This window comes from Crinia signifera, chromosome 9 (genome assembly GCF_055691185.1).
Source record: "Crinia signifera chromosome 9, ASM5569118v1, whole genome shotgun sequence".
NCBI classification, from domain to species: domain Eukaryota; kingdom Metazoa; phylum Chordata; class Amphibia; order Anura; family Myobatrachidae; genus Crinia; species Crinia signifera.
Window position 1 is genome coordinate 117,422,681 of NC_139225.1, and position 18,944 is coordinate 117,441,624.

Here is an 18,944-nt window from a genome sequence, read left to right on the forward strand (position 1 = left end):
TTGTTGTTTGTAATATTATAACACATTTGCACAGTCCACCCAGTAACATCTAGAGGATAAATGTATCAATATTGTCTAGATTCCATTTGAGCACCTTCCCCCTTATGTATGTATTTAGCAAATAACCCCTCAAGTGTGTCCGTTTATACCAAGCACCCCCTGATTTGGGTAAAGTTACCCAGCCCATAGAGATATACCATGTAACCCATAACTTATAAACACCAAACTAGTAACCACTCCTATGTGAGAGAGTAAAGGTCCATACACACTGGGCGACTATGCCCAGTGTGTATGGACAGCGATGATGACATCATCGCTGCAGGGAAAGCCATTCAGTGCATACACACTGAGCGGCTTTTCACGAACCCGGCACCGATGGAGGGGGGAGGACGGCTTTGCATAGTGCAGAGCTATGCAAAGCTGTCCTCAAAGCCGCTCATCTGCTGGTATTACCAGCAGATGAGCGGCTTTCCCGGCAATGATGTGGGAGCGCGCAGCAGCGCTCACCGCCGGGGCATACACACTGGGCAGCTTTGAGCTAAAAGCCGCTCAAACCTGCTGTTTTGAGCGACTTTCAGCTCAAAGTCGCCCAGTGTGTATGGGCCTTAACCATCAACGCCTCTCTGCTAGGATATGTCCTGATTATTTTTACTCTTTCACTATGATACAAATGTCAATATTTTACATTTGAATTAAATGTTTTTACATTTGAAGATAGACTGCACAATTTTTTTAGACACTGCTCCCTAAAATGCAATTGTATTTGTTCCTGGAAAAATATAATAATACTTAGTACAGTACCCTAAACCTGTCTGGTTCAAACAAAACATGTTCTGTTTGAGTAGATGCCAGCATCTTGTCTCAGTGATTTAATGCCATTATGACCAGCAGTACTATTATATTACCTTTCAGTTCTAGTGGTGGCAGTACTGGTTGTTGTAGACTTGGGCTCCGGTTTATCACTACATGGAATTGAAATGATGATAAAAACGGTGATTTAGAAATAATGTAATATTTCTTCCTTAATATTAATCATGGCTAAAGAGGGATACGTATTAACAGGGAACTACATGATATTTAATGAATCCATAATGGATCCTTACCAGTGCAAACTTAATGAGACAGGATGAAAGTGAATTTGGGGTAAAGTGGCCAGGTGTTGATGTTAAGTAAGGTTTTGGAGGGTACATTGGGTCAGATGTATTAAGCCTTAACAAGAGATAAATTCAAGTGTGATAAGGAAAGATAAACGTGCAGCCAATCAGCTCCTTACTGACTTTTTTTTAAACACAGCCTGCAACATGGCAGTTGGCAGGTGATTGGCTGGACGTTTATCTCTCCTTATCACCCTTGCAGTTATCTCTTGTTAAGGCTTAATACATCTGACCTATTATATGCAAAAAAATATTAGGATTGAGAGATAATTAGGTGAATCCAAAAATATGCCACTGTCAGGGCCGGCGCCACCACTAGGCAAATCTAGGCATTTGCCTATGGCGCCGGCCACTGGAGGGCGGCATTTTGCCCCCCCCCCCCCTGCCGCCCGGGTACCTGTCCTGCAGCGATGTGTATTTAAAGCTGGCGGCGGAGGCAGCGGGGGTCTCTGCAGTCCATTAGAAATAACGCCGGGCTATGCGGAAGCGCTTCTGTGGTGAAAACACTGGCAGCACGGCGCACGCTGATCTCAGCCAATCAGCGTGCTGCCAGTGTTTTCACAACAGAAGCGCTTCCGCATAGCCCGGCGGATAGCGCTCGTTATTTCTAATGGACTGCAGGGACCCCCGCTGCCTCCGCCGCCAGCTTTAAATACACAGCGCCGCAGGACAGGTACCACCCTCCCCCGGCACCGGACAGCGCCGCAGGACAGGTACCCTCCTCCCCCGGCACCGGACAGCGCCGCAGGACAGGTACCACCCTCCCCCGGCACCGGACAGCGCCGCAGGACAGGTACCCTCCTCCCCCGGCACCGGACAGCGCCGCAGGACAGGTACCCCCCCCCTCCCCCGGCACCGGGGCGGCCCCACCCCGACTCGCCTGGGGCGCTCCAGTGCCTTGCACCGGCCCTGGCCACTGTGCTCTATTATATAACACTTATTGGTCATATAAAACTCTCATTATATATATCCATCAATACAATACCTTTCTTCTCTAAGGACTGTGATCTTCGCAGGCTCTGGTTTGACAGAAGAGCTTTTGGTCTCAGCACCAGCACTCCAAGACGTCATTTTAGGGCTCTCGGGACGGACTGCAACTCTGAAAATAAAAATGATAATATTTGTACACTATGCTCCTGACAAAAGGAATAAGTGATGTTAAAAAAAACAAATGCATGCAACAGAGTGCGCTAACATGCCTCCATATTCTACAGAGTGTACTAATATGTATATATATTCTACAGAGTGTACTAACATGTATATATATTCTACAGAGTGTACTAACATGTATATATATATTCTACAGAGTGTACTAACATGTATATATATTCTACAGAGTGTACTAACATGTATATATATTCTACAGAGTGTACTAACATGTATATATATTCTAGAGTGCACTAACATGCCTCCATATTCTACAGTGTACTAACATGTATATATATATTACACAGAGTGTACTAACACTCGGGCGATAGGGACTCGGACGCGTGGGAGGCGGCGAGGACTTGGGGCAGATTCTAGTTATAATTTTTCTAATTTATTCTATAAAATGATAGCTAAAACTTATCCTCAGAAGTCGCTTTATTACACTACATTAGGGAAAATTTAAAGAATTTAAATTTGAGCTGTATAATACCAACCGGGTAGAGGGTGCCTGAGATGCCGGCTGTTGGGAAGGATTTCCCTGCCAATTCTTTTCAAACCTGTTAGTCGCAAAATAAACATATTTTCAAAGAAAAATCAAGAATCCAACTAATGTTCACTACAGAAATTCAGTAAATAAGATCAAATGTTACGATAAACTACAAGGAAAGCAAAATGTGTCTATGAGTCTCAACGACATGTGTGCCTCATACAAAGATATGCGCAAAGCTTCCAGTTAGTACAGTAATGTGTATCCTATATAACAGGGACTATCGATGTTTTAGACCATGAAAAGAATAGGGATTTGGACCATGGTAAGAATAGAGATTTGGACCATGGAAAGAATAGAGATTTGGACCATGGAAAGAATAGAGATTTGGACCATGGAAAGAATAGAGATTTGGACCATGGAAAGAATAGGGATTTGGACCATGGAAAAAATAGGGATTTGGACCATGGAAAGAATAGAGATTTGGACCATGGAAAGAATAGGGATTTGGACCATGGAAAGAATAGAGATTTGGACCATGGAAAGAATAGAGATTTGGACCATGGAAAGAATAGGGATTTGGACCATGGAAAGAATAGGGATTTGGGCCATGGAAAGAATAGAATAAAATGGAAAAGAATAGAATAATCCCCAAATCTATACCCAAGACAGGTCTTCGGAAGGAGAGTATTAATTTCCTCTTGCTTAATTGGTCATTGGGGGTGGGGGTGGTGGGGGGTCTGCGGGGGTGCCCTACTCATTTTTTATAAAAATAATGACTTTGGGGAAAGACAGACTTTTTCTGGGGGTGCGTGGAAATTGACTCAAGGATTTTTCTAGAAAACAAAGCATCTCATTTTCTCTCCTTTAATTGAATAGGGAATAAAACTGCAGAGTCTGTCAAAATTCCTATTGAATATACCCCATAATGTACAGTATGATGTAAAATCAGCATTTGCTCTATTGAGACAGCACAGGAGCACAGGTGTAAAGACGACTGTATGGATTTCATAGGAGGCGATGAGTAGATTACCTGTTGGCATCATCATACAGGTAGGACGCTAGCGAGTTTGGGAGACTGTCACTCTTTTTCTCTGTTGTCCCCACCCTGCCAGAGAGAACAAACAGTGTGATATTACTGGCTGTACCGCTCATGCTAATGACGGAACCCTGGGAGAGGTAGGCCTACAGGTAAGACTAGTTACAAGTATTGACAAATGCTAGAAAGAATATTTTTTGGACCAAATGATAACGTTCAATGTGGATATCACAAAAAGCCTATGCGCAGTGGTGGAAGGAAACATTTTGCCATGGATGTTTTAACTTTCTTTTCACAACCAGATTTGCGGCCAACTTAACAGTTACACATTTTGCATATTATTTTATAATATATTGTCATATTTTTTCATCACCTTTGTTTTATATATTTTGGCATTTTAGTTATAACCAATAAATGTTATATTTTAAATGTTCATGGCAGTTAGGACCTTATTCTGGGCCACACACAACGCTGCAAAATTCGCATAGTGGATGTAATGGTGCCCACATGGCTGCCTGCACTGGCAGTTCGCTGTACCCGCTCGCACCCAGCATCTGCACATGCATTCGGCAGCATGGCATTGTTAGTGATGTCTTCTGGTTCACCCTACAGAAAGGCCGACCAGTAGACATCTCTAACAGCGGCAGCACACAAATCAGGCATACATACTACCCCATATAGTATTCTTATTTGTCCAGAAACGACAAATCGGGCAAATATTGACGCGGTGTGTACCTGGTCTTAGTGCTTGTGTGTTGTCACATGATGTGACAAGAACCAGTAATGCAGTAACTTTGGTAACACACGAACAGTGTAATGTCTGCTGTAAAAGGCTATGACAGTTGTGTATTTCATACTATTCAGAAGTTGTGGAAGACTCAACATTTCTCAGGTAGTCTCCCGCAGCCCCAGAAAAGCAGGCAGATCACCCGCATCAGGACCATTTACCCGGAAAGTGGGCAGGATGGGGGCAAAATCAAGGTCACAAAGCGCATATTAATGATGCAAATGACATCAGGTCTTTATGATGTATTAACCTGGTCCAGTTCGCCAATGTGGCCAGCAGCGTCTTTTGGAGACTTTAAAAGCTGGCAAGTACTGTATGGGGTACCGTCTTCCTTCCCCCTGACAGCATCATCATGTTATGCAGAGATCCTAGGTGTAAACCCCCATACACACTACATGATTTTAAAGGATATCGTTCAGAAGGGCCCATATCTAAGCAATATCGTTTAAGAAATGTGTAATGTGTACACTCAATATCAATAACAATGCCTTCATTACACCCTTCCTTGCCCCTGTCCTTGGAACATGCAGGTCAATTTTGGCTACGTAGCCAATGACCTGCATGTTCAGCGGCTACGGGTGATGTCACTGGACGATATTGCTGATGACATTGTTCAGTGTCCAGTATGCACACTATCGTTCACCCACTGTGCGGGTCATCTAGTGTGTACGGGATGCATGCCAGTCCATCTATTACCTTTCTGTCCTTGTAGCTCCTGTTCTTGTTGTTTCCTTGTCTGCTGCAGGTTTGGATGTCTCCTTGTTATCACTAGGATTATGAATAGATTGTGTCAGTTGATAATCTGCTTTGTACAGTGTAGAACTTCTCTCTTCATAGATCGCGCTTTACATTTATAGCAATCACATAGACACATGGAGGCTGGAGTATGTCATTGTGGTGGCGCAGTGGTCAGCAACACAGGGGGTTATGTTACCATCTGACAAGGGTACAAGCCTCTGTCGCATGGACCCTTTTAGGGCGTGAACTACAGTAGGTTTATGGTTAGCACAAGGCTTTATTGGGGCAACTGTCTGGACTAGGGTTACAGCTCCGAGCCCCCGTGCTATGATGCCAGTGGCTGTGTACGCTTACACATCCGCTCGTATGGGGCAGCACAGAGGAAAAATCATTCGATGGTTACTCACGATCTAATGATTTTTCCTCTTTTCGATATGAAAAGTGAGACAGGACTTACTTTGCATACTGTATGGCTGCATCATGTGATGTCATCCGCCTGCCCCAAGCCGGCAGAGCCATGCTTGAATTTGTTAGGGTCTGCCCATGGAATGCTGGATGGATCTCAGCGACCGCCCCCCTGCCTGTCACTCATTTTGCGAACACCTCGGCGAGTGAATAACTCAAAGGGGCTCGCTCTGGGGGTTCGCACATTCATATGAGTGACTATGCCCATGCGCACACCCCCACCATAAGAGGCGGGGCCTAATTCGGACCTGTACGAACAGCTCTGAATCGTCCCAATTGCCCGTTCTGTTAAGATTAAATGACTGTAATAAGTAAAGGGTGAGCACTGAGCAGTTCAATACAAACCGGGGAGGCGATGCCTGAGATGCCGGCTGCGGGGACTGATTGGCTTGCCAATTTGTTTCAAACCTGTAAATGGCAAAATAAACATAATTGTAATAAAGTGTCAAAGATCCTATCGCCGGTACCGCTCTTCTCTTAATGCAGGGGTTCACAAACTCGGTCCTCAGGACCCCACACAGATAGAGAGTTGCCGCTGGGAACCAATCAGCTTTTAGCTGTCTTTTATCAAGTATATTGTATACAGTGACAGCTAGAAGCGGATTTGGTTGCTATGGGTAACTTCCCTACCTGTTGGTACATCTCTACTATGAAATCAGTCAATGTGGAAGAACATACACAATATTGAATATACATTGCATGATGTAACATCAACATTTTGCTTTTACAGCATAGCACATATATGTATAATGACGGATACATGGATGTTACAACAGGCTGAGTAGATTACCTGCTGGCGTCATCATACAGGTAGGACGCTAGCGAGTTTGGGAGAGTGTCACTCTTTTTCTCTGTCGTCCCCACCCTGCCAGAGAGAATAAACAGCGTTGTATTACTGGCTGTACCGCTCATGCTAATAACGGAACGCTGGGAGAGGTAGGTGTACAGGTAAACAGGTAAAAAGAAAATATATAGATTTAGTAGAATTTGATTGGTTGCTAGGGGCAACATCCCATCTTCAATAGGACCCCCATTTTAGTAAATTTACTCTATTGAGTCAGAACCAAGATGACTCGTGTAATCTGACCACTTCAGTGTCCCTTATTACAGATGCAGACATTCGGCGCAAATGTAATTTGTTACACTGATTTCGTGGCAGGACGAGCTGATGCACGTGACCGTTTCCATTGTGTGAATGCTCTATGTGTACGAATGCACGTGAGTACATCAATTACCTTTCTGTCCTTGTAGTTACTGTTCTTGTGGTTGATGTTGCTTTCTCTGCTGCAGGTTTGGGTGTCTCTTTGTTACCACTATGATGAAATAGATTGTGTCACCTGCTTTGTCTATTGGTAAGAAAACTGAGAATATGCTATAAACCCCCAACCATGTCCCTTTTCAAGACAAAAATGTTTTGTTTTACACATGGAGTCTGTGCTGGTTACGCTGCAGAGGGAAACCAGAGATGAGGTGATCAGAGCGACCAGGTCCCCAGCATTCAGAATTCTGTGTGCAATACTTCCTGGTATCTTCTGTGCATGTGACGGAGAGCTTACTGAGCATGTTCTGTCAACATACAGTATGTCTTAACCCTATCAATGCCAACGTTGCTGTGAGAGCTGTGCAAAATACAGTATCCACAAAAAATGCCAGCGTCGCTTACAGCGAGGCGCAATATCTAAACAAAGGGGTGTACATGTTTCGATTTTGACAGGCTTTCAATTCGATTTTGCTTATAGAAGCCAAATCGAATCAAAATCCAATTGAACGGTTTTTAAGACGCTTTCGATCCGCGTTTGGGCCCTTATTCTGGTTCATGCGCAATTTCGCAAAGGCAAATTCCTTCTCAAATGGACAAAACCATGTGCACTGCAGGGGGAGGGGGAGGCGGATGTAACTTGTGCAGAGAGAGTTAGATTTGGGTGGGGTCTTTCTTCAAAGTTAGATCTATATTGCAGTGTAAAAATAAAGCAGTCAGTATTTTCCCTGCACAGAAACAAAATAACTCACCCAAATCTAACTCTCTTTGCACAAGTTACATCTGCCCCACCTGCAGTGCACATGGTATTGCCCATTTGAGAAGGAATTTGCCTTTGCAAATGAACCAAAATAAGGGCCCTGATTTGATGCGTGCTCCCATTTTCTCTATATCGAAAAGGAAAATTAACTGTGCAGGCAAGGGAATATTGAATTCGATCCAGTAAATCGAATGTGTACTGTGCCTTGAATGCAAATCAAAATCAATATCGATTTCGATATTGAATGCAAAAGTGCAAATCGAATGTGAAATCGAATGGAAAGCCAAGGCCAAATGAAAAAGGGGGCTGAGTTGGGGAAATCAAAAGCAAAACGAATCGAGATCAAACTGAAAGTAAATCGATGCGTGTGTACCCAAATCGAATGCGATTTGGGTTCGATGCGTGTGTTCAGTTCATTGACTTCAGAGCATTTGCCTTCAATAACTAAAGTGAGTCATATTCCTCGACTTCAACGCTGGCATTTTTATTTTTTGCCATATTTGGCACTCAAAGGATTAAATAATGATCAGGATTTTCCTGAACTTGTCACTCATGTGTCATCTGGACCTTTTCCTGTACGGTGACACTTTTCTCCTGCAGAAATGTCTATGTCTATTTCTATGTGCATTACAGAATACGGTCGTTAGGTGGATACTATGAAGGTTGACACCTGAAATAGGTCGACAGGGTCAGAAGGTCAAAACAAGCATTTGGTCAACAATGGATAGGTCGACAAAAATGACCCGATACGGTGTATCCTATGCGATCTAGCAGCCTGGCAGGAGTGTGGTTCATTGGGTCAACCACACGTAGGTAGACTTGCATCAGGTCGACCACTGGAGGTCGTCAGTCAAAGGTTGAGAGGGTCATTATGTCGACACAAGCATTAGGTTAAAATTGGGAGGGTCGACATGGGGTTTTAATTTTTTTGTCCGGTATGATATCACAGTCGACATGGACACCGTAACAGTGCACTGAGTCCGCTCACCATGCGTCGGGCACACTATATATTCTTCCTCCACACCCTATCGGCACATGTCGGCTGAAAAGAAAGTGAAAAACCCCATGTCAACCTTCCCACCTAATGCTTGTGTCGACCTAATGACCCTGTCTACCTAAAGCCATGTCGACCTTTTGAGTGTGTCGAACTAAGGCCTGTCGACTTTCCTGTGGTAGACCTAGTGACTGTTTAACCCTGGGAGCTGCCGGGTCATTGCATGCGATACCTCACGCTAGTGTATGGGGGCCTCAAATGGTGAACACGCCCATGTGGCTCTAGCCACACCCCCACTGCTCACCCCCTTCTCAGTATAAGCCATTGCACATTTTCAGCCCTAGGCTCACGTGGTGCATGACAGGGCCCTGGTACAAGGATTTGTAGCAGGCTGGGTAGATTACCTGATGGCATCATCATACAGGTAGGACGCTAGCGAGTTTGGGAGAGTGTCACTCTTTTTCTCTGTTGTCCCCACCCTGCCAGAGATAACAAACAGCGTGGTATTACTGGCTGTACCGCTCATGCTACCGTGCACAAGAATGACAATGATGGGTGGGATAGATATACAGGTAAAACCAGTTACAAGTATTGATAACTGCTATAAATAGTCTTGGACACATTACCATATGATAAAGTACAACATGAACATCACATAATGTACAATGCACAATGGTTTAAATAAACATTTTGGGCCATTGATGTTTTAACTCTTTCTTTTACTTTCACCATCTCTGGTCGCTGATGAAAACGGGACACAATATATTGCTCCGTGTGTACGGAGCTTAAAGCGGTGCCTAAAGCATGCTCCTGCGACCAGCGACCATTAGGGGCTGAACACAGGAGCGCGTACCCGGCAGTTTATCGCCCACGGCACATACAACTCACTGGCAATATGGTCGCTCAGTGACCATATTGCCAGCGATATGTGCTAAAATTGCACCGTATGTACACAGCTTAAGGGCGGTTTCACACAATCCGGCTGATGCCGGGCGTCGAAACTCCACACGGACAAAAGCTGCGCCGTATAGTTAATAATGGACAGGAAGATTGGGTAGAGGCAATAGTAGACAGAGGGAAACCTGTGGGGAAATTTTTCCAACTATGGGATTCCTATATACCTACTCTCCCACTCAATACAAGACAAATGATACACGATAGTCTACAGTCGACAACATGGTACCTTACTAGACTGGCTGCCTAGGACCCTCCTGTTCCCCTGAACTAATGTCTCAACACACGAGTCATTAAAATGTATTTACTGTTCTTCTGATATGTACGATGACTGGATATAAAATGTTAATGATACACGTTTTAATTGTACTATTTCTACAACCTATGTATAACTTGTAAATGTAACATGTAAATCACTTCGAAAAGCAATGTCTTAATAAAAAAGTTTATAAAAAAAATAAAATAATGGACAGGATTGTGTCCATTCACACGGGACGGCCACGGCTGTGGCCATCCCAACCACTGTAAACTTATGTGTACGGTACGGCTTCTTGGCCGTACGGGGTTTCGCTGCCTTTACATTACATCCCTGTGCAAAACATACACCACACCATATAGCGACCAATCAGGCACTTTGTTACTTGAATGGATTATTTGAAATTGTTTATTTTCATATGTACTGTTTACTGTCTTCCAGAAATTTCGGTGACAAGACAGTTGTGTACCCTCTTCCTTCACCGCTGTAGCATCAGCATGTTATGCAGAGAGCTGATGTGTAAGAATGCATGTGATTACATCTATTACCTTTCTGTCTTTGTAGTTACTGTTCTTGTGGTTGATGTCTCTTTCTCTGCTGCAGGCTTGGGTGTCTCTTTGTTATCACTATGATTAAAAAATACACTGTGTTAATTGATAAGCTGTTTTGTATATTACCTATGACCTCAATGATAGCGCTTGGTAGATCTTTAGCAACTACTGTATATAGACATATGAGGCATGGATTATGTCATTGTTATGGTATTGTCGTGTGTTTCAGCACAGGAGGTTATGTTCCATTCTGACAAGGATGCAAGCTTCTCATGTGTGGAGTTTGTATGTTCTTCTACTTTCCTTTGGCTGTTCTCTATAGATTTCATCATTCAGAAACAGATTCATCATCTCCTAACTGTCAGTTTTCAAACATGGGTGGTAACTTGACAGTTAGGTACCAGCCACTTTTTCACTTGACTGAGATTAATGAATCTGCCCCTAAATTGTCTCTAGTGAGGATAGTCATATACACCAGTGCTCCTCAACCATGGTCCCCAAGGCACCCCAAAAGTACTGGTATTAAGGCTATACAGGCTTTGTCACAGGGGACTTCATTTGTACCTCAGCTTGATTATACCATCTGTGTATAAGCAGGGATAGCCATAAAACCGGGACTGTTGGTATGCCTTGAGGACTGCGGTTGAGGAACACTAGCATTGAGGACTACGGTTGAGGAACACTAGCATTGAGGACTGCGGTTGAGGAACACTAGCATTGAGGACTGCGGATGAGGAACACTAGCATTGAGGACTGCGGTTGAGGAACACTAGCATTGAAGACTGCGGTTAAGGAACACTAGCATTGAGGACTGCGGTTGAGGAACACTAGCATTGAGGACTGCGGTTGAGGAACACTAGCATTGAGGACTGTGGTTGAGGAACACTAGCATTGAGGACTGCGGTTGAGGAACACTAGCATTGAGGACTGTGGTGGAGGAACACTAGCATTGAGGACTGCGGTTGAGGAACACTAGCATTGAGGACTGCGGTTGAGGAACACTAGAATTGAGGACTGCGGATGAGGAACACTAGCATTGAGGACTGGGGTTGAGGAACACTAGCATTGAGGACTGCGGATGAGGAACACTAGCATTGAGGACTGCGGTTGAGGAACACTAGCATTGAGGACTGCGGTTGAGGAACACTAGAATTGAGGACTGCGGTTGAGGAACACTAGCATTGAGGACTGCCGTTGAGGAACACTAGCATTGAGGACTGTGGTTGAGGAACACTAGCATTGAGGACTGCGGTTGAGGAACACTAGCATTGAGGACTGCGGATGAGGAACACTAGCATTAAGGACTGCGGTTGATGTGAATGAATAAACATTATCTACAAAGAGCTGTATAATATACTGTTACTTTAGAAATAATAATAATAATAATAATAATAATAATAATAAAAATCATACTAATTACAATGCTTACTGGCTGGGTATGGATCATTAGGTCACCAGCATTATGGTAGACAAGCATTAGGTCGACACCATTAGGTCGACATAAGTTAAGTTCGACATGCAGGAAGGTAGACATGACTTTAGGTCGACAGGGTTATTAGGTCGACACGGGTAAGGTTGAGTTTGTTTTTTTACCGGAATGCCAACATAAACACTAAAACGTAGCACCGCATCCGCTCAACATGCTTTGGGCACACTATTTATTCTCCCACCACGCCCTAGTGGATGTAGGGCATGGAATACCGCCTGTCGGCACATTTTGGCTCAAAAGACAGCAAAAAAAAACATGTCGACCTAATGACCCTTTCGACCTTACCCATGTCAACCTAATGACCCTGGCGACCTAACCCATGTTGACCTTAAGTCATGAAGACCTTCCTGCATTTCGACCTAATGGTGTCGACCATCGTGCTGGTGACTCAATGACCGTATCCCCACTGGCTTATAGTTTCTGTATAGAAAACTTCTGTTTAGAAATAAACTGCAGTACCATGTCTGGCCAAAAGAGGCCTCCGCAGAAGGGTGATTTGAGAGGTATGGTATAAATTACCAGCAGTTTGGATTCCCAGGGCCGAATTAAGTTCTGTGGGGGCCCTGGACTACAAAATTGTGCCACCCCCCAGTCAGGGACAGAGGCACGTGATACCTGGGCAGCGTTATGTCCAGGCAGTGAGGATCCGGGCAGCGCTGCAGTGCGGTCCGTGCAGCGCTAGGGAGGCAGTGGGGTCCCTGCGACGGATGGGAACTACAGTAGTAGCGGTATTTGCGGGGCGGGAAGCATTTGCTGAATGTGCAAGTGTATTTTTAAAAGACTGGCTGGCCGTTTATTGGCTGAGAGAATTCTCTCAGCCAATCAGCGGCCTCCCATCTGATTGGCTGAGAGAATTCTCTCAGCCAATAAACGGCCGGTCAGTTTTTTAAAAATATGGTTTTACATTCAGCAGTCACTTCCCACGATGCTAATACCGCTACTAGTTCCCATCCACCGCAGGGACCACCCCTGTTGCTCCCTGGTTGATCTGGCACTGGTGATTCTGAAGTTCGTTTCTCTAACATCAGAATCCCGAATGTCAGGAGCCTGAGCCTTGTTCTATTTTCCCTCTATTGGGGTTGTAGACTTCCACTAGGGAACATAGCCCATGTAAGTTGGGATTTCGACTGTTAGTCACTCATCCAGCACCCGATTTTGAGCAACACGCGATAGCTTGTGCCATGAGGTGCAGGGTGATCGGGAATTCATGCCCATTTTTTTAAAGCAGCAATCACTAACAAGGCAAAAACAACTTTTGCCTTGTAAATTGAATTTCAAAACAACACATCTCCCTTTTGAGAAAGAGTAGACGTGGCCACTCCATCCCCAACCTCAAACAGTATCAGTCTGTTAATCTGTGGCAATTTTTTACTTTACTCCCTCCGCTGTCGCAGACTGTTAGTGCACATGCGCAGTACAGGTCTAGTACTTTGCGGCATGCGCCACAAGTAAGCGGGGACCTGACTCAAGCCACATACAGTATGCAGATGTGGCAGGTGGTCAGTGGGCCCGCCCCTATATTTTCCTATGGGGCCTAGCACTACCATGTTCTACCATATGGGGAAAATGTTGGACTAAGGTTACAGTTTCAGAAAAATTCAATATAAAAAGCTGTTGGATGTCTGTTCTTTCAGGACTCCATTACTAAGTACTTGTGGGTCAAGCGCAAACACCTTTTTTTACCTTTTTATTAACAGTAGTGCTTAGTCACAATATATTTTACTTGAGATTTATTTACATATCTTAAATGTATCTGTATGCAAGGCTATGACATGATGGGTGAGATTTAATAGGATGAGAGATTCAGAAAATAAAAGAGATTTGGTAAGAAATCTCCATTTTTTTTTAAAGCGGCAATCATTTACAATGCAAAACCAGTTTGATTTTGCAGTGTAAATGATTGCCGCTTTAAAAAAAAACCTGGAGATTTCTCACCAAATCTCTCACTTTCTGAATCTCTCATCCTATTAAATCTCACCCCATATGTCTATAATGTGAAATTGTGCAAGGCTTATAATCAGGGCTATTTTTGTGCCGGAACGCCCCGGAACGCCGTTCCTGAAGCTCTTTTGCAAAATAACGTCATCAGGAACGGCGTTCCGGGACCTCCGCGGCCTGCCCCACTGATGTGCCGCTGCGTGTCCGGCCACCCGCCCGTCAGCTGCCCCTGGTATCCCCTGCACACAGTGAGACAGACGCTAGAAGTCATAGTTCACCTCTAGCGTCTGACAGGAAGCACAGCTCTGCGACTTCCTGGTAACGCTGCAGAGCTGTGCTTCCTGTCAGACGCTGAAAGTGAAAAATGACTTCTAGCGTCTGTCTCATTGTGTGCAGGGTAAGGCAGGGGCAGCAGCAGCAACTGATGGGTGGGTGGCCGGGCACATATTAACCCCTTGGCAACGAGCTAAAACCCCTGGCAACGGAAATTAACCCCCCTTGGCAACGAGCATTAACCCCTGGCAAAAATGATTAACCCCTTGGCAACATCCAATAAGCCCTGGCAACGCATATTAACCCCTTGGCAATGAGCAAGAACCCCTGGCAATGGACATTAACCCCCCCCCCCCCTTGGCAATGAGCAAGAACCCCTGGCAATGACATTAACACCCCCCCCCCCCCTTAGCAACGAGCAAGAACCCCTGGCAACGGACATTAACCCCCTTTGGCACTGAGCATTAACCCCTGGCAACAAATATAAACCCCTTGGCAACAACCAATAACCCCTGGCAATGCATATTAACCCCTTGGCAATGAGCAAGAACCCCTGGCAATGGACATTAACTCCCCCCCCTCCCCTTGGCAACGAGCAAGAACCCCTGGCAATGGACATTAACCCTCCCTTGGCAACGAGCAAGAACCCCTGGCAATGCATATTAACCCCTTGGCAATGAGCAAGAACCCCTGGCAATGGACATTAACTCCCCCCCCCCCCCTGGCAACGAGCAAGAACCCCTGGCAGCGGACATTAACCCCCCCCCCCCCTTGGCAATGAGCAAGAACCCCTGGCAATGCATATTAACCCCTTGGTAACGGACATTAACAACCCTTGGCAACCGACTTTGGGGGGCAACGTGGTGTGGCATAGTCAGTGTGTATCGATTTTTGTGTGACATCCCATTTTTTGGGACGGTCCTGCGGGAATTAGACACATGCATGTGCATGCGTCTAATCAGGCAGGCAGGGGGTCTGAAGGCATGGCCAGCAGTTCACACAGCACTGGCCATGCCCTCACAGCGACAAAACTGCGCCCCAAAAAATTTGTACATATACATTTTTCCTTTCTCCAAAAGTTGGGAGGTATGTATTAGGTGTGAGGGGCATTGCAATGTGTAGCATAATGTATCAGGGGCATTACAGTGTGCAGCATAGTATCATAGGCATTGTGGTGTGCTGCATCATGTTTCAGAGAAATGGCGGTGTGTGGCATAATGTGTCGGGCATTACAGTGTGCAGCATATTGTGCAGGGGCATTATGGTGTGCGGCATAGTATCAGGGGAATTGGTCAAATTTTAGTAGCTCTGACTATTTGTACATAAGGAATTCTTTGCTGCTGGCAATAGTGGGAGAAGAGGCTGGATGTGCTGCAAAATCTAACCGAACACCCCCCTGCAGCCTACCTAACCTCCCTTCCCTCTGACAGCCGAACGAACCCTCTCCTCTCACAGCCACAACAATTGATGCCCCGCCCCTTTAGTAGCTCCATCCACATCACCGCCCACATCTGCCCCGCCCACAGTTCCTGAACCTATTTTCCTACAAAAATAGCACTGCTTATAATAAAATTAGCGTATAAGTTATAAGCGTATCCCTGTTAGTACAAAGGCTTACCATTCACCAGTGATGAGTGTGATCTTTCCGGGCTCAGGTATAACTGCCGAGCTTCTGGTCTCTGAGGTGTTGCTCGTGGAGTAAGAGGTCAGTTTGGGGCTGGAGCTTCTGTCGCTTGTTCTGGAAAAATAATCTATTACCTAAAGATGGGGTGGGGAACCTTTTTTGTGCCAAGGGCCGTTTGTATGGGGAAAAAAATCCTCCAGGGGCCATATGTAAAAAATTTCCTTACAAATTGTCCTGCTGCAGCCGTCCCACGCTCCGGTGGCTGCCGCTAAATAGGACTGACAGTCTCCGGCTGCTGTTGATTAAGAGGAATCTTGCGAGAACTACAGATCTCTCGCGAGAATTCCCCTGTACTTGACTCCCGGCAAAGCCGCCGGACGGGTCGGAGGGCCCGCTACCAACGTAATGGTGAGGCGGCAGCATAACAAAGTAATCAGTCTACTGCTGTTATCACAAAACAATCCTATACTATACTATACAACTGGAGCTGTAAAATGATTAATGGTGTTCACTGTCATCAGGTCCAGGACTGTCTATAGTCCGCATAGGCCTGAACTTATAGGGGCAAATGTATTCATTCTAGACCCGATTATAGAAATGTCATAATATTGGCTGTTAGGGATATTAATGTTGGCTGTTGGGAATAATGGGGCAGATGTATTAAGCCTTAAAAAGAGATAAACGTGAGGGTGATAAAGAGAGATAAACATCCAGCCAATGAGCTCCTTACTGACATATTTCCAGGAAAGCCAATAAAGTGACAGTTAGGAGCTGATTGGCTTTACTTTGGCACTGAAAATGGGGTGTGGTATAGGGTTCCGACAGTCGGGATCCCGGCAGTCATTAGCCCAATGTCGGGATCCCGACTGGCCGGACTCAGACAGCATGGAGAGTGCAACAAAGCCCCTTGCAGGCACGGTGGCTCGCTACGCTTGCACCTATTCTATTCTCCCTCTATGGGGATCGTGGACCCCCACAATGGAGAATAGCCGGTGGCCGTCGAGAACCAGTCTGTCATTGTTTTAACAGACGGGATCCCGACGTCGGGTAAATGACTGTCGGGATCCCGTCCGGCACCCCTGAAAATGGGCATGATCAGGCCTCACGGGGGCATGACAAGAGTCACAGGTCATGGGTAAACGACACCCCTCATCCACCCATACTGCCATTGCAGAGCGCCAGAACTGCAGGATGGCTTACACTAACCTGAGTGGTGATGTTTGGGATGTTGTTTGTTTATTTGATGTTTCATACCTATAAAAAAAAACACAACAAGTTTTGTCAGCATTTTATAACGAAGCAAAAATTTTATATTTATTAGCCTGTATATTTTAATTAACTAATTTATTACAAAAAATAGTTACAGTACATATAATTGCTAAACCAGACACATTTCCTGTACAAATATGATGTGCAACATTCACAAATATATTTAAGGCAGAAATATCTTGTTTTTTGTTTTTTTTTTAAGTGCATGAATGTTTTGGACTGTCATGGTAACCACGAAACAGAGCAGAGAGGCACAGGAATGGCTCTCTGACCTCTGTCAACCCTGTGACATCTTCCTCTATCCTCTGCTGTCACATAGTATACTGAGAGCTGTCACACTGCACACAGGCTGACCCTGTCTGTGGGCCAGATGTATCAAGCTTCAAAAAGTGATAAAGTGGAGAGTGATAAACAAACAACCAATCAGTTCCTATTTGCCATTTTTCAAACCCAGCCTGTAGCATGGCAGGTAGGAGCTGATTGGTTGGTTGTTTATCACCTTTTGAAGCTTAATACATATGGCCCTGTGTCTGGTAGCCAATATTTGTTTCCCCTCCATAGAGATTTTGATAAGGAGATACTGATTTGTAGAAGAACAGTTAAAGCTGGGTACGCACTGAAGCTGTGTGTATCCTGCCAATATGTAAGTCACAAGGGTGTAGCCTGTGATGTTTAGCACAATATGTTCTTCAGCCTACTATATGCAACTTTAAGCAACTTTCCACAATGTAGAGTCTTGTACATCTCGGCTGTATCATCACTGGTAGCTAAGAGGGTGTAACTGGGTGGTAACTGGGCATTCACATGCAGAATAAGTTACCTGATATCATGTCATACTGGTCTACTGTGATGGATCCTGTGGGGACTCACCATTTGAGGGTAATCCCCAGCACCCTTTGTAAGGAGGGCACCCCTCCCACATTCTGCCCAGTTCCAAGTGAAGAATGGGGACATCAGTAACAGCAATCTACGGTTCATGTGGAGGGGGCAGAGCCTAGTGCTGTGATTCTATATTAATTGCCATCATTTAGGCCCCATCCCGTATTCAATTATGTACTTTAGCGGAAAAGAGCAGGGCTAAATGACATGAGTGCTCCGGCCCTGTCTCAACCAAAGCGACCTGCTTGTCCTCTGCGGGCTTCCCTTGGAGAGGACAATTTAAAAATAAGTAAGTATGGCACATGTGGATTATACTTTAAGACCACTAAATGGGATGCAGGTAACATTCCGGAGGTCAGGATGCCGGCGTTCAGTATAATGTCTTCTGAAGACCGGCGTCAGATCTTCGAAAGGGACAGGATGCCAATGCTGGAATACCAACAGCCGGCATCCTAATCGGTCACTAGTGGGGGACTTTGGGTTAGGCTGTGGGGAAGGTTACGGTTAGGCTGCGGAGGGGGGGGGGGGGCGGCGCAGGGGTTGGAGTTAGGATCAGGCACTAAGGGAGGGCTAGGGTAAGGCTGCAGGAGGGGAGGGTTAAGCTGCTAGAAGTTAGGGTGGAGCAGGGGAGGGTAAGTATACTTATCTGACCCTGTTGGGATTCCAACACCGGGATGCCAGCGTCTGCATCCTGACCACTAGTCATCCATATGCATCTCATTTTCTACTAACTGCCTGAGAACAAAGTCATTGCCAGCATGGTACTACTCAGCATGTGCTACAGTATGAACAATGGTTGTGTGCGGATACATGGACTACTGATCCCACTGAGACATCAGCAGAACAGCTGTAACATGGGCAAAACCTGAAAACTGCATAA

The 18,944-nt window shown here is 45.2% G+C and overlaps 1 protein-coding gene across 1 annotated transcript in view; it reads right to left on the reverse strand.

Annotated features, from left to right (window-relative positions):
• Positions 1 to 18,944, reverse strand: part of LOC146035884 (uncharacterized) — a 98,798-nt gene that overhangs the window by 61,354 nt on the left and 18,500 nt on the right. The window contains exons 8-19 of the mRNA XM_083159578.1: positions 17,123 to 17,170; positions 15,911 to 16,030; positions 10,590 to 10,667; positions 9,236 to 9,310; positions 7,055 to 7,132; positions 6,610 to 6,684; positions 6,165 to 6,227; positions 5,313 to 5,384; positions 3,824 to 3,898; positions 2,798 to 2,860; positions 2,140 to 2,253; positions 906 to 962 (exon numbers count right to left, since the gene is read on the reverse strand). Coding sequence (XP_083015704.1) covers positions 906 to 962; positions 2,140 to 2,253; positions 2,798 to 2,860; positions 3,824 to 3,898; positions 5,313 to 5,384; positions 6,165 to 6,227; positions 6,610 to 6,684; positions 7,055 to 7,132; positions 9,236 to 9,310; positions 10,590 to 10,667; positions 15,911 to 16,030; positions 17,123 to 17,170 — 918 coding nt within the window. The remainder of the gene's footprint in view (positions 1 to 905; positions 963 to 2,139; positions 2,254 to 2,797; positions 2,861 to 3,823; positions 3,899 to 5,312; positions 5,385 to 6,164; positions 6,228 to 6,609; positions 6,685 to 7,054; positions 7,133 to 9,235; positions 9,311 to 10,589; positions 10,668 to 15,910; positions 16,031 to 17,122; positions 17,171 to 18,944) is intronic.